Raw genomic sequence first — 26,120 nt, forward strand, 5'->3', positions numbered from 1 at the left:
AAAATATGTCCATACATTTTAACAAACTTTTTTTATTGTTTATAAATCTCAGTCTCAATTTCTTACAAAACCGAATTGCAATTACGTACAGAATTTCAAACTTTTTTCTATTAATATAATAGTAACCATGTAAAATATAAAAGTTTACCATATAATCATACATTTTACATTCATTAGTATATGAAAATATAATATCTTTAAGAGATTACATATAAACAATTTTTGCGGGGCAAATAAATAGGAGCCAACATCAGACCAAAATATTAGACTTACATCACCTTTATAAAATAAATAATAATTTTTTCAGGACAGATTTTACGATTTGGAAATGTATCATTTATTATTTATTATTTACATTTTTTATTATTATTACTTGAAGGGTAAATAGTTTAAAACCTTCTACTGCCAGCTCAGGAAAATCAGTTCATTACTCCCAAACGTAAGGTTACTTTTCATTAGCTGTATTTATCAATTCGGAATAGCTTTCACAACTTTTTGAATTTTTTCAAATGAAAAGGATTATTTTATTTACAAAGAAAGTTTTCATGGGATAAGATTTCCCTATTCTCATCAAAGAAATCCATAACAAAATAACGTTTTATTTTGATACGGAGCGAAACATTTGACGTCATATTCCCGCGCCGACGCAGCAGGAAGGAAACAGACGTCGGTTGAGCCAAAATGGCGCCCGTGGTTTTTCTGTCAGAAGGGGGTTAGCATGAAACCAGGCCGATTAAAGCTCATTATACCCGATTTGTTTTTTTTTGGAAGGATTAATTACAATTATCTGTCAGAAGAGTCGCCGTGAAGTCTGTGGAGACTCGTTTAGATGTGCTGAGGTAAAGTAATCGTGTTAATGAAAGCGAAAGTCAAGTGCAGCGATTAGCCGGTGGACTTGTAACGTTAGTCAAAATATCACATTAACAAATCACAACAGAACATCACATTTATTTATTATTATTATCTTTATTATATTTTTTACACATTCACTGGTTTATCTGATGTGTTTTTTTTATCAATGCTGCCTGCTGTGGCATTAGTTTATAGTCACTGTGGCAGCCCATCTGTCCGAATGTTGTCAATATACGTTTATTTATACAAGAATTATTGTATACATCTAACATTTATGTCTGTTTAAACGTAATTTAATGCTTTACCTTTCATGTACATTTTCAGCACGTGTGATTGAGGTTTTTCATGGCTAGAATGACATTGCAGATCTGATTCTGGATGTAATTTATTTCTGTAACGTTACAAGTATCAGATTATGTTTCATTGATCATTTCAAACGAGGGTTAATGGAATTTGTAAATATTTGAATAACTTTGCAAACCATGCCTCGTATTTAATGTTTGTCGGCGTCCACTCGAAATTGGTCGTATTTACTTTAATAATGACTATTATAAGGTTTTATTGCACTTGACTGTAAACATCAGTTTGTGCTATTCTAAAAACAGACATTTGCCTGGGTAGTTGTTGGTAATCTTTCCTTTGTTTCCATTGAATTGTTGTACAGCACTTATTTAATTATACAATATAATGTCACATATCAATGAACTGTTTTTGCTCGCATTATATATGCTAGAATATATATCCGTAGAATAGGAAAAGGTAAATTACGTGCTGGCAGTTGAAGCTGTGAAGATGCTATGGAGGATGAACTTGACATTTAGCTGCCACAGCCAGATTCTGTGTGAGTGCAAAAAAAACCACAATCCACTGCACCTCCCATTCAACGCTGACATATGTGATGAGTGTGTCTATTGGAGGGATTTCCGTGTCAGAGTATGATGACACATTCTTATGACATATCCTGACACAGAGACAATCCTTATTCAGCCCGGTGGTTTAACAGATGTGCTCTCACTGAATTGTGTTTGCTTTAAGAAACTGATTCACTGGATATGAAAATGAAGCTTCGGTGCCTCGGATTTAGCGTTAACTGAAGGGACTGTGTGTGTGTAGGCCATGGCGGGACGCAGAGTCGAGTGCTTGTGGAAACGACATGTCGTAGAGCAGCTGAAGCAGAGAGATCGAGTTCAGCGACAGGCCTTCGAGGAGATCATACACCAGTGTAAGAAACATATACACATCACTAGATTCACCATAACACACACATAGGTATTTCATAGGCAGTGTACAGAGTTAATGTTTCTGGTTTAATTGTGCTTGATCAGATTGTTTTCATCAAAATAAATGAGACATCAGTGAAGTTAAATGCTTATCTTTGCTGCTGTTGACTGTCTCTAGATAACCGACTTTTGGAGAGGTCTGATCTTCAGGCGGTTTTCTCTGAACGTCTCCAGACGGACAAATATGAACAGCAGAACAGACACGACCTCAGGTGCTCATGGGAACACATACAGAGCTCATTATACACATCTTTTGGAACCCAGTGTATACACTGATACTAAAGAAACAACGGATACAGGGCTCTAGACTAACTTTTTGCACTGGTTGCACTGGTGCGCCTACTTTTTTCTTAGGTGCACCAGCACAAAGGTTAGATGCACCCAAATTTTAGACCTCATTGCATTTAACGCATTTAACATTCAACTGGTTTTACCAGTTCACTTTTTTTAAAGGTCCATATAGGCAAAATTTACTTGTAAATGATTAACTAACAATCTGGTCAACATAAAGTTCTTTATTTGAAGCACAAATCTACAAGAAAGGTAACTTACTGAAAAAGTGTTGTGCTTAAAGTGCTTAAGTGAACTGAAATTCAAACTTAAAAGATCTCAAGATAAATGGACCAGGGCTTGACGGCTCCGTTTCAGAGCATTGCTTATGATTTTTGGACGGATGAGGCCTTAACTTAACATTATTCACGAAAAAGTTGTCGATTGTTCTTTTCATCTTCTCTAATCACCCCCTGCTTCATCCACTCTGTTTAACTAACAGCATTAGGCTGCTCACCTCTCTGTCTGACTACAGCACACGCATTTTCTAACAAACACACCAGAGGTTGCGCTACACTTTTTTTATTGTCCGTCATTTTCTATTATTACCCGTCACTATGGTTCAAGGTGGTGTTAGGTGGTAGTTTGTATGTTCGTGACGTCCAAAAATACTGTAAAAAAACATTTTATATGAAACGAAAGTAAGGAAAATGGTGCAGGGCACGCTTAAAGAACGAGAGCTCTGCTACACTACACAGGGAAACTAACAAACATTGCGTACAACAAGGAATAAGCAGTGAAGCAAGTTGTTTATCATGTGCATCGTGTCTGGACTTTTGATCATCCCTTGTATGTTTTGCGATCACGGTCCGGCTCTCATGAGCAGCAGTCTGGTGCTGTAGACTGGGAGCTCTGTCATCTCCCGAAAACATGGTATAAAAAAACATTGCATGCCATAGTTTACACAGTCATTGTGCATTGATACTCCTTCATTCTTCATGTTATGTGGTTTCCTTTGATGGGTGAACTGCCTTTCCCACGTCCCAGCACGAAAACACGCAGGTCACTTCGCGAGCATATCATGCTGAAGGGAAACGGGGATTTACAAATTGCCGTCATTGTGATCCGCCAAAATGACGGTCGGCCTTCAGATTTTTCCATCACTAGTAAAAATTCACTATCATTGATTGGTTTAGACCACGATATGGGCCTAATGTTGGTCTGTCGTGAAATCACAGAGGACTTTCAGAGTTGCAGAGACTTTTTTTCCCTCATACAGCTGGGCACACCGGTACAACCTCTGATTATTTTTAGTCACACCATTGAAAAATAATGTCGCAATTGCGACCAAATTGGTAGCGCTCTAGAGCCCTGGGATAGACAGAAGAACGGCATTTATGAAGACACAAATGATCATTAGGTGGCTATAGAAGCATAGATGTCACTGAGAAATGAGACAAGTGTGTGTCTGCACAGCATTGATGTTGTTTGATTGTGTTTGTGTAGTCCGGGCGTTGAAGGCGGTCGATGTGATTCTCTGCAGCAGGAGATGGCTCAGATGAAAATCAAACATCAGGAGGAACTGACGGACCTACACAAGAAACGAGGAGAGGTCAGAAGGATCGTACGCTGTTTTTTAAGCAATTTATGTTTTTTAAGCAATTTATGTTTTTTAAGCAATTTATGTTTTTTATTATTGTGTCACGTTGTTATCGCCCAGTAAAAAACCTGATATTACCTCTTAGCAAATTAAGAATCATGGTGAAACGCTTCAATGCAACTTAAAGGTCTTGTGTAGCACTTGTGCTTCAATGAAGTCTGTTTGGGAAGTAAAACTAAATCAGCTGTGTGTGTGTGTTTGTTTCTTTGCAGTTGGCCCAGAGTGTCATTGAACTAAATAACCAGATTCAGCACAAAGACAAAGAGATTCAGAGAAATGAAGCCAAGTAAGAGTCTTTGACATTTATGTGTCTTTGTCCGGTTTAAATCAGGTCTAAATGAATGTTTCATGTGTTGGCTATCAGGATGCTGGAATACCAGCAGGAAATCTCGCATTTGGAAGGAGAGTGTAACGAGTTGCGGAACTCTCTCGCCGACTTGGAACGAGCCAATCAGACGCTGAAGGACGAATACGACGCCTGCAGATCACATTCAACGCGCTGGAGGAGAAACTGCGGAAAACAACAGATGACAATCAGGAGCTGGTGACGCGCTGGATGGCGGAGAAAGCTCAGGAGGCCAATAAACTCAACGCTGAGAACGAGAAGGACACCAGGTGACAAACATACACGCACACGTGAACTGATTTAAAAATGCGATCGATTGACACAATGTCATTTTAACTTCCGTAAGAAATCCTTTTTTACATTTTTATCCAAATAAAACGTGTTGCACAAAAGATGTCTAATTGATCTGGGTTTGTTTTTACAGTCATGAACTGTTTTAATAAATAAAATTGATTTAACATGTTTACATATATTTGAATACAAATCTTTTAGAACTTTTAGAAAGATTCAAGTCACAGTACTAATACTTTTAACACAAAACTCCTGTGTTTATCATAAATAGTTTCTTTTACATTTATATATATGGATTTGACAGACGTTTTATTACATTGCATTAAACTCTACATTTTTGACCTTGGCGTTGCTAACTCCATGCCATGTTTTAACCACTGAGCCACAGGAAAACTGTGCTAAAATTGTTGAGTTTATCTCTATTTCATAAAATTCTTGACAGAAACAGATAAGAGCACCTCAGATTAAAATGAAACTGAACTAATGGCTGCAACTAAAACACTTTCTGTGGTCCAGCTTTGCAAATCGTATTCGTCTGCTGGTCAGATGGGTTTGTGAATGGCCCATTTATAAATGACTGTTCTCATACCTGCTGATTAATTGTTCGGCCGTTAAGGGTCGTTTGGAGGATTGGTCTGATGGGACAACGCCTATCAGTTTCTGAATTTCTATGCAAAAGAATGGGGCTCATTTCCTGACCCTCCATGCAGAATTAAAGGAAAAGTTAATCTCAAAATCAAAATTTGTTTTATTTTTTTACACACCCACATGTTTTAAGACTTCCCAGCATCTTTGGAACACATATTAACATAGTTTAGGGACATCCAAGAGATTCAAGGCCTCCTCATGGACATCATGGTTATAGTTGTTGTCAAGGTCCAGAAAACATTTACATTTAGTCATTTAGAACTAAAAACATCGTCAATTTTGTCAATCCGCTCATAAGTGGCTCGATTGATTTTTTTTACCGAATAGAATGCTTTATGTGTGTTAAACAAACCAAAATAAGAACTTCTGTATATATTCTCCTCTTTTTTGTCTTCATGAGAGCATTTCGACGCATGACCGAGGAGAATATTGATTAAACTTGTTATTTTGAGCTGTTTGGTATTCCTGTCGCTTCAAACTAAAATTAAATTTAGCCACTATGAGCGGATGGACCAATTTAAAGATCTCGTCAGTACTTTTCTGGACTTTGACAACAACTATAACCATGATGTCTATGAAGAGGCCTTCTCAGATAACCATAAACTATCTTTATTTGTGTTCCTAAGATGCCGGGAGGTCTCAAAACATGCTGAACATCATGTGGGCGAGTAAAAAAATCACACACATTTGATTATTTTGGGATGAACTTACCCTTTAAGCTCATTTAAATTCTCACCTGATTGGCTGCTTGTTTGAGGCGGGGTGTGTCTTTAGAGTTTAAATGTGTGTGAACTCAAGGTGTGTAGCGTGTTTCACTGCTCATGTTATTACAGACGCAGACAGGCCAAACTTCAGAAGGAATTAGCGGACGCTGCCAAGGAGCCTCTTCCTATAGAGCCGTAAGTAGAAGTGTGTTTCATAACACAGAGATCATAAAGCTGTGTGAGATCTTAAAGATCAGGCTCATGAAAAGCCTGGAAATGTCAGAAAACACACACTCCTGGGAAAGCCACAGGAATGTTTATAGTGAAATGAAATCTTCTAACTTTGCTATGCTCTTAACAAGCGGCTCTGTTTTTGAGGATTGTATTGATTACAGAAACAAGTTCAGGACGTGATGTTGAGTCTTTTTGCTTTTACATGATGCATCATTTTTGATAGTTGAGATTGAGTATTTATGTGAAACAAAGGTAAAAAAAATGGGACCTGTGCATGATAGTTGTTCTTTGTGGATTTATCCTCCATGATCTTATTTACCAAATATTTTTCTTAACTTTTTTTAATCACAAAAGTCTGATAGTCATTCAAATTTTTTGTACTCCACAAGGGTCCATTTTTGTTCTGGGCATTTTCTTTCCAATCACATATAAATATCATCCAATCAAATGTCAAATACAATTTAATATATTTTAATTGTTCAATAAATATTTATTTCTCTTTTGTTGTGAAGTGATATATAGCTAGTCCTAGTTTTTTAAGTTTCTCTGGTATCTGCGTATTCTTGATCCTAGAAGGATCACTGCTTATTCGTTTTGATATCTTATTGAATGTTGTAATTTGATTGGTGTAGGGATGATGACATCGAGGTTCTCTCAGAGGATGCTGGGAAGGGAACAGGCGAAACATCGCCGAGTAGACAGCCCAGTCGCACACCCACGTAAACACACACACACACACACATCAAAATCTAAAGTGTTTCATGTTCCATTGTTTGTATGCAAATCATTAGGAATTCTACAGACTAACCCTATTTCACAACCGGATAATGTAAATAATATTATCAAATTTTGTAAAGTCTGATATTGTGTCTGTCTGTCAGTAAACGGACGTCTCAGCCGCTTCCTCCTGCAGGGCTGCTGGACTCCATCACTAATATCTTTGGGTATGTTACGGTCTTTGTGTGTGTGTGTGTGTTCATGTGTGTTCTCTCTTTCTCTTCCTCATTCTTTACACTGTGTGTTTGTTTATGTGTATGTGTGTGTGCGAGTGTGTGTGTGTGTGTCTCATTCTGCACTCTCTCTGTGTCTGCAGCCTGTCTGATTCTGTCCACTCTGGTTTCATCCCGTCTGAGTCCAGGTGATGCATGCTGTAATGTGTGTGATGGCTGCTGATATCATGTTTGGCTGACGATAGATTGAATATTCACAGGTTTTCCTGGTGATAATACTTAAGCAAAGTTGTGAATTTGGCAGTGATTTGAGTAATTTTACTAGCACACAAAATATTTGCACCATTACACCATTTTGACATTTCATTTCTTTCAGTTGTGTATGAAAAACGAAATAAATTTGTTTAATGTCAACATTTTAGTTGCAATCTATGTTTAAATAATTACAGAAACTGTGTGTGTTTGTACACTGTCCGCCTTTGCAGTCTCAGCAGTGACATAATCGTCTTTCAATGTAATTCTGCTTTGTTTTTAAAAGATCAAGCCAGTCACATTTTATTTGGAAAAATATGTCCGCTTCAGATTGATTTAATGAGTGCGAATATGATTGCTTCACTTCATGAATGCTTCTCTTTATAATAACACACACACTAAAGTCACACAGTATAAGTACAGAACAACTTGTTTTGTTGTTGCTATAGAAGACGGCGTTCTGTGAATTCATTCGGGACATCTCCTGAGGCCGCCGAATCACCGTCGATGAGCACAGAGGTCCGCGTGCCCTCCACCGCGCTGCACATCTTTGTGAGTGTCGCATTTGCTCTTCTCCTTTAATTCTGCCGAATTTCTTTGGTCTAAGGTCAGTGATGAGATGTAAAAGGTCTGATGTCTGGGTCTCCCATCAGTCTCTCTTCCCCTCCCAGCACCCCCTGCACATTTCCCAGCATGCTCTAGTCGTGCGTTGCTGGTTTGAGGTGGCAGCTGATATTCTGGACGTTTCTGCTCTATGTAAGAGTCTCTTAGAGAATAAAGTGAGATCTCAACAGCAGCGTCCGACATCATCACAACACACACGAGGGTGAGACTGATGGAGAACATAAAACCAGCACGTGATCTCAAGTTTTCAAGCTGAGACCTTTATATAGACCTCCTTTAGATCTGTACAGAGATCCGAAAAGTTGAAAGAACCACAGAGTTAAACATGACTATTTTGGGGATTGATAAAGTATTTAATCATCTAAAAATGACACGCTTTACGTTTTAAATTAAGTATCAGTTCGTAATTCTAGTTTCTTTGTTTTTTTGTAGGATGCTCATGATGGTGAAGTGAACGCTGTGAGGTTTAGTCCCGGATCTCGTATGCTCGCCACAGGGGGAATGGATCGCAGAGTCAAACTCTGGGAGGTCATATCAGGTTTGTGTCTTATCATTCACAGCTTTCATCAGAGGTCAAAGGTCAATGATGAGAAGTAAAAGGTCTGAAGCCGTCATGTCCCATCAGTCTCTCCACCCCTCCCAGCCGCCACTGTTCATTTCCCAGCATGCTCAAGTCGTGTTTTGCTGGTTTAAGGCGGCGGCTGAAATTCTGGACATTTCTGCTTAATTTAAATGTCTCTCAGAGAATAAAGTGACATCTTGACAGCAGTGTCCGACATTGTCACAAAACACAGGAGGGTGAGACTGGTGTCGGACATTAAACCGGCACGTGATCTCTAGTTTTCAAGCTGAGACCTTCAGTCACTACAAAGAGGAGATTTCGTGCTGAACGTTGTGAAACTGAAGTGGTGTAATGTTGCCACCACAGAATTTCTGTGTTTCCTCCTGAAACAAAGAAGCTAGTGTGTGTTAGTGGATTTTTAAGGGTTTTGTTTGTCCAGGGCACTGTGAACCCAAAGGAGCTCTGACCGGAAGCAACGCGGGGATCACCAGTATAGAGTTTGACAGCGGGGTGAGTTATTCTGTCTGTCATGTTAAACACTGTCTTCAGAAAAAAAAACTTTTCCCTAAACAACAAATGTTAAATCCTACATTGTTTTAGGTGTTTAGAGGCACATTTTTTTTTATAATTTAGTGGGAGGACCATGTTTATCAAATTCTCCTAATTTACATGATGAATTATCAGTATTTTTTGGAAAATTGTCAGGAGCACAAAGCCAGTCTAAAGTCCCAGTGAAATTAAAAATGACTTTATGAAATATTGCAGCGTTTATAGTAAATATCTTATCAATGTGGGTCATACTCTTTTTAAAATTCATGTACCCTCATAATCTTCAGTTAAAGGTAAAGTTTGTAACAATTTTGCAGCAAAATATCCCACAAAGCTAGTGTTATATATTTTGTTCAGTTGAGTACTTGCAATTTCTCAAATGTTTCCAACTACTTGAAAATTGTGAGAAAATCGTCCTTCTAAACAGTGACACGGGGCTGTGCAGTCGCCTGTCAATGGTGTCATATCCGCACAAATTTTCACCTTTGAAATTCCTTTTAACTTTAAAATTTTTCAGAATACGGATGTACAAGCAATCGCAACTTCCGGTTCACGGGGACTTTAATACATTTCAGATAGCATTGCATTGAAGGGCTCAAATGATGGACTACATGTAATTCAACTCCTTCAGTGAATGAAGAATCAATGATGGTGTTAGTTAAATAAAGTGCTGCAACATTGAACGTGTGTTTGTTCTCCGCAGGGTTCGTATCTTCTGGCTGCATCAAATGATTTTGCTAGTAGAATCTGGACTGTAGATGACCTCAGACTGCGGGTAAGAACACACAAACACGTGCTTTACGCACAAGAAACTTGTGTTGTATAGAAATATACCCGTATAGACAAATAACCTCTTTTTTAACTTTTAATTACATGTGTGTAGTCATTAATAAATAATACAAATAAATGGTAACAAAGTGAAGAGTTTGCTTCCAAAAAGAGATAACTACGTTTAAAAAAAAGTGATCATGTTTTTTATTATGTTATCCTGTTTTTCTTGTCGTAGTTAGTTGTATTTTTTTAGTTGTTCTGTCTTAAATCAAAACAAACCAACTGCAGTTTGATTGATATCAATTGGAACGCACACAAATTTTTTGGGAACAAAACTCATCAAATATTTTCTATCGAAATTAAATACCAGGGCATCTCCTAATTAGGATATTAACTAAGGATTTAAATGCTTAGCTATCTTCTGTGAAGGTTTAGGTCAGTGATGTGATGTAAAAGGTCTGATGTCCAGCTCTCCGTCGGTCTCATTGCTCCTCCCAGCCACCCCTGCTCATTTCCCAGCATGCTCTAGTCGTGTTTTGTTGGTTTGAGGCGGCAGCTGATACTCTGGACGTTTTTGCTAAATTAAGACTCTCTAAGAGAATATAGTGAGTTCTGAACAGCAGCGTCCGACATCAACACGACACACAGGAGGGCGAGACTGATGGAGACGGGCCAACTGATCTCAAAACTCAAACTGAGACCTGAATCTGTGTTGATAATAATTCTGAGTGTGTTAATCCAGTAGAGCTGTTTGCACGAGCGTGCGCGTGTTTGTAATGAGTTGTGTTTGTCTATTTCAAAAGCACACGCTCACGGGTCACAGCGGGAAGGTTCTGTCTGCTCGTTTTCTTCTCGACAACGCTCGGATCGTCTCCGGCAGCTACGACCGGACGCTGAAGCTTTGGGACTTACGCAGTAAAGTCTGTAAGTAGTGACTCGGTTCTCAACTCTGCCCAGAGTGTAAAATAAACATAAGTTTCATAAATTGACCTTCCGGACTATCTCTCAGGTATGAAGACGGTGTTTGCAGGATCCAGCTGCAATGACATCGTCTGTACAGAGCAGTGTGTGATGAGCGGACATTTCGATAAGAAAGTTCGTTTCTGGGACATAAGGTGGGTGCTGATGTCATCAGTGGCGGGTGTGTGCGTATTTGGGCGGTCTGTGCCGTCTAACATTTAGAGCTCAGTGTTTCTGTCGATCGCGTGCAGGTCGGAGAGCATCGTGCGTGAGCTGGAGCTGCTGGGCCGCGTGACGTCTTTAGACCTGAATCAAGATCGCACAGAGCTTCTTGCCTGTTCCCGAGATGACCTGGTGAAAATAATTGACCTGCGCAGTAACGCAGTGCGACAAACGTTTAGGTGAGCTGCTTTTTTTCAAATCTTTTATGTGTTGTAGTACAGTAAGGGCATTTTTTGCGGTGTGTAATTTCTAAACCTTTTGCCCCTCGATCCATTTGGACTCAAGTTGATTTCTCTTCCTTCTGTCTCTGCAGTGCTCAAGGTTTTAAGTGTGGATCTGACTTTACCAGAGTAACCTTCAGGTAAGAGCGGTGATGGTTCCCATGTCACGTCTCATGTCTGAACTCTTTTCTAAACTCACTTTCTGTTGTGTCTTCAGTCCTGATGGCAGTTATGTGGCAGCCGGTTCTGCAGACGGAGTTCTGTACATTTGGAACGTTCTCACAGGAAAACTAGACAAAACTCTTGATAAAGGTCACAGGTGAGCAGTTGTGAACGGTGTTATGCTTACTGGCTTTAGATCTAATAAAATTGAAAGCTCTATATTGTAATTCGGTTTTGTAGTTTTGTAATGTTGGGAGATGTCTTGATTGTGTTCAGAAAAAACATTGCGACCAAACATAATAATAAAATGCTTAAGAAAAAATGTAATCGTTCATTACAATCGTTGAAAAATTCCAAATTTAGCATATTTACAATATGTAGCATATTGAGACTGGTTTATATGAAAAGCCAGACGATGTTTACTGTGCAGCCTATAGTTTATACTGCATAATAAAGAAATCTTTACATTATTCTCAATATCTTGTCCTATTACACAGCCAGCAAAATATTTAATATTGCAAACTGGTTAATCATCTTTGATGCAAAATCTAGCATGAGTAGAATTTTTTTTCATACTTGAAACAATGTAACCTACTGTGACTCATTGCATTTAAGCTATAGTTGAGATCTTTTCTTTATCTTGTGTTCACAGTTCTGCCATCAATTCAGTGTCCTGGTCTCCGTCGGGCGCATACGTGGCCAGCGTTGAGAAAGGCAGCAAGGCTGTGCTTTGGTCTGATATGTGATTGGCTGGTCTCTTTCCTGCCTTTGCTTTGATTGGTTGAACACTGATTAAAGACTTTGCAAAGACTGAGACAATGTAATGTCCCCTCACCTCCCACCGGCTTCTTAAACTACAATTCCCATACAAATGGACACCAATGTACACAATGTTTAACAATATTTATATAGGTTGGTGATCACACACATACTCAGTGTGAGGCACAGAATGTTTTGTTTATTATTTTAACACCGCTTTAAATGGGTATGTGTGTGTGTTTCTGTGTGCATGTTTTCTGTATGTGTCAATGCTTTGCCTTACAGATACAGGCCACTGAGGTCCCCGTGTGCAAGTGTGTGTGTGTTCGTGAGCATGTGTGTGTGTTCACTCTAATGGACCTTAACTAGTGGATGCTGTTCATTCTGCAGTTCCAGAGGTATTTCATAGAGAGCGCTGTTTACCAAAATATTATCTACATCTCATTGGTGGAATGTGCTGGACATGTGCTTTTCCCTAATTAAGTCTCGAATTAAACATGTAAATAAAAAGCCAGCCTAGCCATAGCTATATTTAACACATTTTTCTTCATGGTGAATCTTATGAGGAAATATCAGAAATTGCATGAAGAAAATAAAGCCTTTTTTAGTACCAATAAGAAAAAAAACTATATATAATTAATATGATGAAGACTTTGATCATTTGAATGTAAAAAGTTTTTTGTTTACTGTAATACAGTAAAAAATTGTTCTGTTGAAAATAATTCAAGTTACAGAAACATCACTTCAATAAGAATTTGGGGTAAAATGTGCTAGATATTAAAGAATCACAATGCATGAAATGTTAATGATCTTAAAATTGGCTTTATACCTTAAATGTTTAATTAAAAGTAAATATATACACCCAATGGCTTGACATTCACCTAAACCCTGATTGGCTACAGAATGATCAGCTTCTGTATTTTGTTCAGCGAGCGAGTGTGATGAACGGGTTATGTGTGTGTTTTAAGGAAGATAATGATACTCTGATTTTATTTGATCTCTGCCTCATGTAACACACAGCTCATATCCATCAAAGTATGTATCCTTTAAGCATGACGTGTTCCTCAAACATCACTTTCAAAAATTCTGCCAAATGTTTTCCGGTGGAAAGACTTTCACTTGTTATTTCAAACTAGCGAATTTTGCACTTGGTTAAAACGGCAAAAACTGGACTGCACCTCCATGCGGCCGGTGATAGCAGCGATCTCCTCTAACACTATACTTGATGTTCCTGTGGCTGTCGTTTTCATATGCTTGTCAAGTCACTAAACAAGTGCACTTGATTTCAGACGGTGGGCGGAGGGGACAGCACTCTTTAAGGATTACTGTAATGCTTCATGTGAACGTGGCTTGAGTTTTAGCCCCACCCTCTCTGACCTCTTGGAGCGGGTACTGTATTCTATTGGCTGAACGGAATGTGGCTAATGTATATCAAGGTTTCTGTATATGTTTGCTTCAATGTTTGCACATCATTAAACGTGTGAAACACGCTACTTGGGTTTGTGTTTGCCTTTTGTTGGGAATGTGCTTTTTACTTAACTAGGATTTAAGCAAATAGTTCCATTGGTGGAGGATCGGAAGGTGGGGTTGTAATGGAGCACACAGAAAGATTAAGAAAATAGATAAACATCTCTGCTTAATGAGTAAATGTAGATCAATGTTATGTTGACTAAAACTATTAAAACATTTCTGTTAATTGAAATTAAATAAAGTACAAGCCTATATGTTTTTTGAACATCTTGGCTTAGCTGTGTATTGAAACAAGTTAAAGTTGAGTCACTAAGGCCCGGTTTCACAGACACGGCTTAGTTTAAGTCAGAACTAAGCATTAGTTGAATTAAGATACTTTTACAAAAATGCCTAAGAAGTATACATTACTGGTGTGCACCTTGAGACAAAGCAATGGCACTGATATATTTTAAGATATTTCTTGGCAAGTTATATTGAGTTGAGACAGGTCACACCTTCATTTTAGTCCGGGACTAGCCTTAAACCTTGTCTATGAAACAGGGCCTAAGATGAATAATTGGAAATAATCAAAACTAAACCAAAAATAAAGATTAAACAGGCAATATTAAAATACTCAAATGTCATAAGCACAACAAAATTACTCCAAATGAATGTAAAAAAATATAAGATCATTTAAGATATTAATAAAACGGTAATACTTTCAAAGTGGTGATATTAGTTTATGCATAAGCTAACATACACTAACTATAAACAATACATCTACAGCATTTATTAATGTTAGTTCATGATCATTTCAGCATTAATTAATACATTATTAAAATTAAAAGTTGTCACTGTTAACAGTAGTTAATGCACCATGAACTAACATGAATAATGGGTAAAACTTCAGTACAGGGGGCAATTCTCACCATTAAAGCCGGGGTGTCTGGTTTTTCTATGCCGTTGTTGATGTTCAAATCACCAAAACAGACACACCCCTACCCCCATCTTTTGCTTTCGTCACTGCTCGGCTCGACTAATCTCCGTCCAGTGCACTGCGCATCTCACTGCAGATTGGCTACAAGGTTGTTTTGGTACTCTCAGACTTTGTCTAAAAAAGTGTAATTTGGAAATCGGTCACCCTGCATCTATCTAGATGTAATTAGCATCCCTATTATTTGCATATTAGTACTTATAAAGCACATATTCTGCATGACCATACTCTACATCCATAATCTACCCAATACCTAAACCTAATAACTACCTTACTAACTATTAATAAGCAACAATTAAGAATTAATTGGGGGAAAAGTCATAGTTAATGGTTTGTTAAGAGCGAGAATTGCCCCCTATACTGAAGTGTGACCGAATAATGTAGTGACATTAACTAACATTATCAAGGATTAGTAAATGCTGAAATACAAAATCTCATTGTTAGCTAATGTGAACTAATTGCAGCTAAATTTGCACCTAAAAACCGTGATGTAAATTAAATGAAATGGTCAGGATGATTGGTTGTGTCTCATATATTTCTCTCGAGCATTTCTTGCCTACACACTTGAGTTTATGATGTAGACGTCTGCTTGCTAATGAAATGTCAGTTGAGTTTTGGATTATTACTGCACGTCAGTAAAAACATTTGTGTGATGTGACATATGAAAGGTTTTTAACCTGTTTTTTCTGTTTATGGATCACTGAGTGTGTTGCAGGTTCAGGCTCAATAAGTGAGTTGATTGTGTGTGTGTGTGTGTGTGTGTGTTTTTTGTGTGCGTGTTATAATCCCCTGTGCTGACATCAGCGATGAGACTGCTGACTTTGACACACAGGTTTAGAGGGTTTAAGAAGCTCACATGATTACAGAGGACTGATATCTCCTCCACCTGTTGAGCCAAATACAGTCCTCTCTCTCTCTCTCTCTCTCTCTCTCTCTCTCTCTTTATCTCTCTCATGTTACAGTATATAATACATTTCCTCTCTGCTGATTGGTCGAGACAGTGTCTCATTAATGCTAAAATATTCAATGTAATAGCAGTTATGATGTGAAATGCCTGTTCACCAGATATAGTATCAAATCCACTGACATCAGTTCACGTGTCAGGAACGAGACCTGTTTGATGGAGAACACTGAATTTGTTGAAAGGTATCGTTGATCAATTCTGTCATCATTTGTTCACCTTCGTGTCATTCAAATCCTGTATATGACTTTTTCAACTGTGGAACACAAAAGAAGATATTTTGAGAAATGTCTCCGTGGTTTTGTGTTCATATAGTGGAAGTCAATGGGGACCAATGCTGTTTGGTTATCAACATTCCTTCAAATATATTCTTTTGTGTTCTGTAGAAGAAAGAAAGTCATACACGAAAGGTTTGACAAAACATGAGGGTGAATAAGTAAGCCTAATGAAAGAAGTTTAAGTTTTTGAGTGAACTATCGCTTTAATAATACGTCTGTAGTAACGGTGTGATGGGTTTTCTCTGCTTGAGGTAAGTTACGGTCAGCCACATGTGTGATCAGTGAATGTTTCTCAGAGAGGATTAGATCATCTTCATTACTATATCAGGCCTGCATCAGTAATCTCGCTGACGGAAAACAATGGATCCACTGAGCAGTGTTTGTGCGGTGGGTGGAGTCACAGGTTACAAATACTGCCCCTGAAAACCACCATCCACTTCATCTGGACCCCATCATACCTGCGTCTGAACACGTATCTGAACAGGTGAGTGTTACAGCTGAACATCCACTCCGCAAATATTTATAAAAATAAAAAATTTGAGATCAAAAAAGCCATCTTGGAGATATAGTTATAGCAATAGCACTCGTTCTCTTCATGTTGAACGTGGTTTGTATTGTTCCAGTATTTTCATGTATTCTTTGTACTTTCCCAGATCTGAGCAACTTTATTATATATTAATTGTATTAAAATGAATGTGGTAATGGCAGACAGCATTTGCAAAATGTGTCTGTGTCTGCTAGCATACTTTAAAAAAGAGAAAATTGCACATGAAATATTGAACTTCTTTCCCCTATATTACAAGATCAGAATATATTTCAACCAGAAGTCTCCAAAAACATTTACCCATCCCTTTCTTCTTATCAAATGTAAATGGATTTGATAAAAGTATTAAATTATGAAATGAAATAAGAGAATTTGTGTTTGTGCTGCAGGAGACACGATGAGTCCGAAACACATTATTTACAAGAAACTCTCTCGGGACAAATCCGTGAGTAGTACATATTCATCAAATCCATCATCTGTCAATCACAACTGTCAAGAACGTTCCTCTTCTCCAAATCCTTAATTTCAGTCAACATTGTGTGTCTGTGTTATGTCATTTGTGTTCGTGCTGTTATTGAATTTAATCTGTGTGTGATGTCACAGGTCGGTGTGTATATGGGCAAGCGGGATTTTGTGGACCACTGCGACTTTGTTGATCCTGTTGGTGAGTTTAGCAAATGATCGCTTCTTAACCCATCATGGTTCTCTAACGATTACGATTATTACCCATGATCCTTTGCTTCATAGGGTAGACAGTTTGTCTTGATGCTCTTTTGTCTGAATGTCAGTGAGTGTTTGTAAGAAAGATTTGACGTCTCTCTCATTTTCATCAGATGGAGTGGTGTTGATCGACCCAGAGCAGGTGAAAGGAAAGAAAGGTACGATGATTCACACAGAGATGATAGACCTTAGCTGCATGACACATCACAGTTTGTGTATGTGTAGTTTCATTAAAGCCACTCACACGTTCACGATGTGTGTAATACATTCACCCTCGCACATGAAGACATGTGTGTTTTCTAGTGTACGTCATGTTATCCTGTACGTTTCGCTATGGACGTGATGATATGGACGTGTTGGGAATGACCTTCCGCAGGGACATCTTCCTTTGCACGCGACAGGTTTATCCTCCACTCCAGGATAAAGAACGCTGCATCCACACCAAACTCCAGGAGAAGATCCTGCGCAAGCTCGGAGATGACGCGTATCCCTTCTTCTTCGAGGTCAGGAGGCGTCTGCGTGGACGCTCATCACGCTCTGTGTGAATATCTGTGTGTGTTTTGAGCGTGATAGATGATTGTTTGTTTTATTTTAGTTTCCGGATAATCTTCCGTGTTCTGTGGCTCTGCAGCCAGCTCCGTCAGACGTGGGGAAGGTAAACACAACAATAAAAACATACAACAATAGGTGACTTGTTTGCACATTCATGTTTGGAAAATATGAGTGCGTGTCTGTGTGCAGCATTGTGCCGTGGAGTTTGAAGTCAAAGCGTTCTGTGCAGAAAATCAAGATGAAAAAGCCCAGAAGAGGTGAGAAATTACCATTAAAAACTAGACACTCCACACCAATACAACACCCTGTGTAATCTAAGGCCCTCTTAAGGTATGACTTTCTTTGAACACGAAAGAAGGTATTTAGAAGAATGTAGATAACCAAACAACACTGAACCACATTGACTTCCATTGTTTGAACAAAAAAACATTTTAAAAAATATCTGCCTTGTGTTCCACAGAAAAATAGTCACATAAAGGTTAACAACCACGCGAGGGGGAATAAATGATGAAATCATTTTTATTTTGGGGCAAACTATCCCTTTAAGACCCAAACCCAGACCAAAGACTAGATCTTAACAGATCGTGTTGGAGAAATGACTTTTTGAACAACCTGACTAAACGAAGATCTGTTTTTCTCTCTCTTTTGCAGGAGTTCAGTGCGTTTGGCAATCAGAAAGATTCAGTACGCTCCAGATACAGGTGGGCCGGCTCCATCAGGCGAGACCACCTGTGAATTTGTGATGTCTGATAAGCCGCTGCACATGCGTGTCAGTCTGGAGAAAGAGGTGAAGTTCTCGTGTGCTAATGTCAGAAACAGTTACTCCTCTGTCTGGTTTGTTAGTAGTTTTACAAGGCAAGCATTGACGGTTTTAGTATTACTTAAACTTATGGTCAGCATTCTGAACAGATGTCCAACCCTCAAATTTGAACGATTGAACATATTGAGGTCCCACGCCGCTTGCTCTACGGATGTGAACGGTCATCTGTGTTTGTACTTTTCTGAGCGGTTTGGGATTTTTGTAGGCAAACAATCCCATTACTGAGCACAGACAGAGGAAGTGAGATGTACTGAACCTCTGAGCTCTCTGAGACTGAAAAATTGTATCTAATTGTGGTTCACTTCTACCCACAACAGATTTATTATCACGGAGAACCCGTCAACATCAGCGTGGACATTGACAACAGTTCCAACAGGAATGTGAAGGATGTCTCAGTTGCAGGTAAACACACACAGTCATGTGACTGAAATAAGAACAAGAAGTATCATGTTTTTTCTTGTGACATTTGTTGATTATGCATTCTCTTTCTTTAGTGGAGCAGATCACTAATGTGGTGCTTTACTCAAATGACAAATACGTCAAAACTGTGGCTTATGAAGAAACCACGTAAGTATCACTGTTAGAAAACTTATGATGTCACAGAGAGAATTAATGATGTCACTTTGAGAATGTTTATGGTGTAACCGAGAGCATTAATGATGTCACTGTGAGAATATGTCACAGAGAGCATAAATGACGTCACTGTGAGAATATGTCACAGAGAGCATAAATGACGTCACTGTGAGAATATGTCACAGAGAGCATAAATGACGTCACTGTGAGAATATGTCACAGAGAGCATAAATGACGTCACTGTGAGAATATGTCACAGAGAGCATAAATGACGTCACTGTGAGAATATGTCACAGAGAGCATAAATGACGTCACTGTGAGAATATGTCACAGAGAGCATAAATGACGTCACTGTGAGAATATGTCACAGAGAGCATAAATGACGTCACTGTGAGAATATGTCACAGAGAGCATAAATGACGTCACTGTGAGAATATGTCACAGAGAGCATAAATGACGTCACTGTGAGAATATGTCACAGAGAGCATAAATGATGTCACTGTGAGAATATGTCACAGAGAGCATTAATGATGTCACTGTGAGAATGTTTTATGTCATTGAAGGAATGTACATGTTGTCATGCAAAGAATGTCAGGTTTGTGAAGGAAGAACCTAAGCGCAGGCAGCAGTGAAGGGGTTAACGTGAGACTTTAATAATAAAATAAAACAAAAACCCACGCTGGGGTAACAAGGACAGGACTTAATAACAAAACAGAAACAAAAGACTTCCCACGGGCAGGGATGGGCATAAATACATGTAAATGTATTTAAAATACAAATACAAAATACTGAGTGGAAAAGTGTATTTAAATACAAATACAAAATACTGTGTGGAAAAATGTATTTAAATACAAATACAGTATTTTGTATTTTGAAAATACTCAAAATACATGTGAAATTGGTGATTCAGTGCAGGTACCCCTATTAGGCTAAAATCTATCTGGGCCTATTCTAAATGCCAAAAGCATGATGTGTTTAACTGCTAAGAAACTTTCGTTTTCATTTTATTTACCGCTTCCCTTCCCCTGCCCGGTAGGAAATACGCATCTACAAAAAAAGACACTTTATAAATGTTTTTATTTTATTATGTTTTATCACCATCATAACTTCGAACTCAGTAACAAAAATAGAAATTTTGTCTAAAATAAAAAATAAATAAAATTAGAATTTGGCATTATTCGCCCTAAGTTGTTTTTTTTCTACTGAAAGATAAAGATTTTGTGTTGTGTATCATTCATCAGTGTCATCACAGATGCACACAATCAATACACTAAACTGATGGAGATTATTTTGTTTAATACAATCGTTAATTAAAAGAAAATAATGCATTTAAAAATGTATAAGACAGTATTTTTCAATTTAGTGTTTAATGTTATCATATATTGATATGTTTTGTTATAATGTCACAATTTGAAGTTAACTGGGTTTTACTGAGGGTTTAAGAAGTGTACTCAAAACCTTTTTCACATAATGACCTAAAAATGACCCAAAATCTAATCAATTTATATGTGAAGAAATCCATTAATCACGAGAGGAGTGTTTCACAAATTATTCGGCAAACAAATGACTTTCTCTCATCGCTCCTTTTTGATGATTTGGAGAAGAATTTATCAGAGTCGCTGCCCGTCGTTTCACAGATTTATACAACGGAGAGGACGTCAAGCATAAAAGCCTCGTCGGTTTAATGAGGAGTGCGCGCAGTAAACAGTTTCGCGGAGTATTTATGTGAATTGTAAAGTATAAACAAGGCTTCAACTGCAGAAAACTACAAGACAAAGCGGCAACTGTGCGCTTATTCCAACGCTTACCGCGTCACACGTGACTCTCCGTCTCGGAGTGCACAAAAAGTGAGAATTAGAATTTCCTTTCCTTTTAATAACAAATCACAATTATTCATTCACACTTGTTTCTTTTTCCACTCTCATGTTCCAATTATTCCTGCCCACTAAAAGGTAAACATAAATATTTACTTACCCCAATAGCTCTATAAACTATTTAAAAAAAGTTAAATCAATTTATATAATCGCTACGAATCTACGACATGTTGATGTTGTCATGACATCACCCATACCTAACACGCAGTAACGTTAATATTTTAAACACAAATAAAATTGACCTTGAAATCCTCACATTATTCTAGAAAAGTCGCAGATCCAATGCTGGGTTGTATCTACAGCTGAAGCTCACGTGCATGAATGTTAGGGAAGGGCGTGTCTGGCCTGAATTATGTTGGTTGATGCACGAAAACCCCCTAATAAAAAGGTTGACTGGCTCAAAGTATTTTGAGTATTTTGAAAATACAAAAATACTCATCTTAAATGTATTTAAATACAAATTAAATTAGATTTTTCCAAAGGCTTTAAAATACAAAATACTATTTTGTATTTCAAATACGTATTTTAAATACATGTATTTGAAATACTGCCCATCCCTGCCCACGGGCAGGGTAAAAGCAAAGGAAACAAGATAACTCAACTCACTAACAAACCAAAAATGACACAACTAGATGAACAAGGAACATCAATACACAGGGCATGGCAATCCAAAGGGTAGTAATCCACAAGGTTTGTTAGCACAAAAAGCACGCAAGGCAAACAGCAAACACGCAAAACGAACGAGCACAAGACAATAGACATAAGGGCATTTTAAAGGGGACCAAATCAAGAGGAAACAGGTAAGGGGCATCAAATAATTAACAATCAATAATGAAGAGACGAGAGGGCGGGAACAGAGACGAGACCGGAGAGAGCATATGGAAGGCCGAACGGCCTTAATGCCTCTCTCCACATATTACCTAAGGCTTTGCCATGATTAAGAAGGTTTATGATGTTGCAGAGAGAAATGGTATAGTATAACTATAAAATGTTTATGATTTCACTTTGAAATGTTAATGATGCCCCCCGTGAGAATCTTGTGTATGATGTCACTGAGAATCTTGATTAGGATGTCACTGTGAGAATCTTGTGTATGATGTCACTGAGAATCTTGATTAGGATGTCACTGTGAGAATCTTGTGTATGATGTCACTGTGAGAATCTTGATTGTGAAGTCACTGTGAGAATCTTGATTGTGATGTCACTGAGAATCTTGTGTATGATGTCACTGAGAATCTTGATTGTGATGTCACTGTGAGAATCTTGTGTATGATGTCACTGAGAATCTTGATTGTGATGTCACTGTGAGAATCTTGATTGTGATGTCACTGTGAGAATCTTGTGTATGATGTCACTGAGAATCTTGATTAGGATGTCACTGTGAGAATCTTGTGTATGATGTCACTGAGAATCTTGATTAGGATGTCACTGTGAGAATCTTGTGTATGATGTCACTGTGAGAATCTTGATTGTGAAGTCACTGTGAGAATCTTGATTGTGATGTCACTGAGAATCTTGTGTATGATGTCACTGAGAATCTTGATTGTGATGTCACTGTGAGAATCTTGTGTATGATGTCACTGAGAATCTTGATTGTGATGTCACTGTGAGAATCTTGATTGTGATGTCACTGTGAGAATCTTGTGTATGATGTCACTGAGAATCTTGATTGTGATGTCACTGTGAGAATCTTGATTGTGATGTCACTGTGAGAATCTTGTGTATGATGTCACTGTGAGAATCTTGATTGTGATGTCACTGTGAGAAACTTGATTGTGATGTCACTGTGAGAATCATTATAATGATGTCACTGTGAGAATCTTGATTGTGATGTCACTGTGAGAATCTTGATTGTGATGTCACTGTGAGAATCTTGTGTATGATGTCACTGAGAATCTTGATTGTGATGTCACTGTGAGAATCTTGATTGTGATGTCACTGTGAGAATCTTGTGTATGATGTCACTGAGAATCTTGATTAGGATGTCACTGTGAGAATCTTGTGTATGATGTCACTGAGAATCTTGATTAGGATGTCACTGTGAGAATCTTGTGTATGATGTCACTGTGAGAATCTTGATTGTGAAGTCACTGTGAGAATCTTGATTGTGATGTCACTGAGAATCTTGTGTATGATGTCACTGAGAATCTTGATTGTGATGTCACTGTGAGAATCTTGTGTATGATGTCACTGAGAATCTTGATTGTGATGTCACTGTGAGAATCTTGATTGTGATGTCACTGTGAGAATCTTGTGTATGATGTCACTGAGAATCTTGATTGTGATGTCACTGTGAGAATCTTGATTGTGATGTCACTGTGAGAATCTTGTGTATGATGTCACTGTGAGAATCTTGATTGTGATGTCACTGTGAGAAACTTGATTGTGATGTCACTGTGAGAATCATTATAATGATGTCACTGTGAGAATCTTGATTGTGATGTCACTGTGAGAATCTTGATTGTGATGTCACTGTGAGAATCTTGTGTATGATGTCACTGAGAATCTTGATTGTGATGTCACTGTGAGAATCTTGATTGTGATGTCACAGTGAGAATCTTGTGTATGATGTCACTGTGAGAATCTTGATTGTGATGTCACTGTGAGAAACTTGATTGTGATGTCACTGTGAGAATCTTGATTGTGATGTCACTGTGAGAATCATTATAATGATGTCACTGTGAGAATCTTGATTGTATTGTCACTGTGAGAATCTTGATTGTGATGTCACTGTGAGAATCATTATAATTGTATTGCTGGGGGAATGTTTATGATATCAATGTAAGAATCTTCATTATGATGTCACTGTGCGAATCTTGATTATTATGTCAATTTGAGTACAGTAAGTCTCTGTGATGTCACCCTCTTTCCTCGTATTTTTCTCAAATTTTCCTTTTGTGTCAACGCAGAGACTCTGTGCCGTCTGGGACCAGTCTGAAGAAAGTTTACACTCTCTCTCCTCTGCTGCATGATAGCCGTGAGAGACGCGGTTTGGCTCTGGATGGGAAACTTAAGCATGAGGACACTAATCTGGCTTCCTCCAGCATGTGAGAGCCCTTCATTAACCTGCCATGCTATAACATACAAAGCACTTAACCAAATATCTCATGTGTGTTTGATTTTTATCTTCTGCAGTGTAAAAGATGAAGTTCTGAAGGAGATTTTGGGCATGCTGGTATCTTACCGAGTGATTGTGAAGTGTAATGCATCAGGGTGAGACGTCTCAATGTACCAAACATATTCAGTTTTGAGTTTGGACTCTGTGTTGGTTCATCAATTGTTCATCTGCTAATCTTTGTCTTTCTGCTTTCCTCAGCTTGGTAGGGTCAAGGTGAGTTTTAGAATTTGTAAAATAGTCTGAACGATGAGTTCATATGCTTTGTAAGCACACTTCTCAAAACTCAGTACTTGAGGCAATGAAAGGCAAGTTTATGATAATGACCCAATATAGTTTCCTAACATTGTATATGAAGTATGTATGTTCGAGTAGAACATGTTTGTGTGTCTACGTTTCAGTGAAGTTGCCGTGGAGGTTCCATTCAAACTCATGCATTCCAAACCTGATCCAGGTGAGCTTCAGTTTCAGATCTGAGACTCGCCTCAATTGATTTCAGGTCACTTGTTTTAATGGCTCCGAACAATACATGACAGACACATAGTGGGTAAACTTTTGCCAAATTTCATCCGTCTTGAGGAAAAAGGGTCTGAAATCTGAAAGATGTGTCTGTCATCGGAGTATCAGAATAGATCTCAACAATAGCTCGAATTTGTCTAATCTGTAATCAAAACACAATATTGTTGAAGATCTCAACATGAACTCAAACATTTCTCATCAAATTGACCCAAATCCAGATTATTTTACCTCTAGAATCAATTTAACACCATCAACAATTACACTCTCATTTGATTCTCTGTTTATGTCCCCCAAACATCTGAGTCTAAGTTAATATTTAAATGAACACAACCGAGAACTCCATTAAATCTCCTGAACCATGAAAGAGGAACCTCTGAGCAATAACATTCTCCAGTGTCTATGATCAACATTTCTTTCAACTCATCCATCAACTGGGCTTGGGCTTGTCGCAGTGCATTCTGGGATTACTATCTCTGTGGAATTAGGCCAAACATGAGTATCTTAGAAGCATTTAAATAACACAAAATGTACTTTTATGATGCTGTCTCTGCACAGCTCTATACGATTTAGAACAGTGATAATGTCTTTGACAATAATGAAACGTATCTTTCTTTTCTTTTTTCTCTCTCTCTCTCTTTCTCTTCCATGTAAAGAGAGGTAAGCTGTTTGTTTTGCAGTATATCTTCCCCATCAGGGTGTATACGGTTATAAATTCTTTAGAGATTTGATCTTGTACTATATGTGCAGTTATGCAATACCCTGTCTATAGATTCCATGTGTCATGTGTATCTCGGTTCACTTGTGTGTCTTTAAACCTTGAACACACACACGCACTCGAGAGATGACAAACGATCCGTGTTCGGCTCTGGGAAGTTAGATTCAAGAGATGAGGAACGGCCATATCGAAGTCCCATCTAAATCCGACCCCGTCTCTTGTGTCGAGCCCCAGTTTAGTATTGTCGTCTCAGTGAATGTGTTGTTGGCGTTAGATACACTATTGACATCAGAGCAGGCGTGTGTGTGTGTGTTTCTGTCACACAACACCTTTATTCCTCTGTTTTATCTGACTGACCTCTGTGATATTATCACCGCTTGTGTTGACCGAGTTTCTGTTTCGTGTCTTTGTGTGGTTCTTATGCATGTTTCTGTGTGTTTAGTGAAGACACAACTGACCTCGTGTTTGAGGAGTTTAAACGCTCCTATCTGAAAGGGATCATCGGAGAAGATGACGACTCTTCAGCCGAGCCTTGAAAACCTCCGCCATTGCTCCTGGACGACATGTGTAGTCAGACTCTTGCTTATAAAGAAGCATAAATGTTTATGGATGTATATTGAGGTTTTGTTATTTGTTTAAATGTAAAAGGACAGGCATGTGAGAAATATGACTGCATGGACTATATTCAC

General features: G+C 38.2%; 2 protein-coding genes and 3 non-coding genes across 5 annotated transcripts; all 5 read left to right on the forward strand.

Annotated features, from left to right (window-relative positions):
• Nucleotides 1-676: 676 nt before the first annotated feature.
• On the forward strand, nt 677-13,804 carry atg16l1 (ATG16 autophagy related 16-like 1 (S. cerevisiae)). Its single transcript, XM_056757137.1, is given in 21 exon segments — nt 677-839; nt 1,966-2,074; nt 2,251-2,344; nt 3,909-4,014; nt 4,275-4,348; nt 4,427-4,536; nt 4,539-4,677; nt 6,181-6,246; nt 6,918-7,004; nt 7,167-7,229; nt 7,379-7,423; nt 7,937-8,039; nt 8,544-8,649; nt 9,113-9,183; nt 9,926-9,997; nt 10,797-10,917; nt 11,003-11,108; nt 11,205-11,354; nt 11,489-11,536; nt 11,614-11,715; nt 12,211-13,804. Coding segments are annotated over 20 exon segments (1,863 nt in total). The 5' UTR covers nt 677-839; nt 1,966-1,968; the 3' UTR covers nt 12,305-13,804.
• Nucleotides 8,094-8,371, forward strand: LOC130429304 (small Cajal body-specific RNA 6). The gene has a single exon (XR_008907572.1). It is a non-coding gene; the product is annotated as a small Cajal body-specific RNA 6 (non-coding RNA).
• Nucleotides 8,690-8,967, forward strand: LOC130429303 (small Cajal body-specific RNA 6). Its single transcript, XR_008907571.1, has one exon. It is a non-coding gene; the product is annotated as a small Cajal body-specific RNA 6 (non-coding RNA).
• On the forward strand, nt 10,428-10,695 carry LOC130429305 (small Cajal body-specific RNA 6). Its single transcript, XR_008907573.1, has one exon. It is a non-coding gene; the product is annotated as a small Cajal body-specific RNA 6 (non-coding RNA).
• A 3,136-nt stretch (nt 13,805-16,940) lies between the features above and the next one.
• On the forward strand, nt 16,941-25,967 carry sagb (S-antigen; retina and pineal gland (arrestin) b). Its single transcript, XM_056756831.1, has 15 exons — nt 16,941-16,988; nt 17,147-17,207; nt 17,377-17,421; nt 17,567-17,766; nt 17,859-17,918; nt 18,005-18,072; nt 18,467-18,602; nt 18,953-19,037; nt 19,130-19,202; nt 23,992-24,129; nt 24,218-24,295; nt 24,399-24,413; nt 24,599-24,651; nt 25,370-25,373; nt 25,874-25,967. Exons 1-15 carry the CDS (start codon nt 16,941-16,943, stop codon nt 25,965-25,967), a joined length of 1,158 nt encoding a protein of 385 aa, XP_056612809.1.
• The last annotated feature ends 153 nt before the right edge of the window (nt 25,968-26,120 follow it).

This window comes from Triplophysa dalaica, chromosome 9, assembly GCF_015846415.1.
Source record: "Triplophysa dalaica isolate WHDGS20190420 chromosome 9, ASM1584641v1, whole genome shotgun sequence".
Taxonomy (NCBI): domain Eukaryota; kingdom Metazoa; phylum Chordata; class Actinopteri; order Cypriniformes; family Nemacheilidae; genus Triplophysa; species Triplophysa dalaica.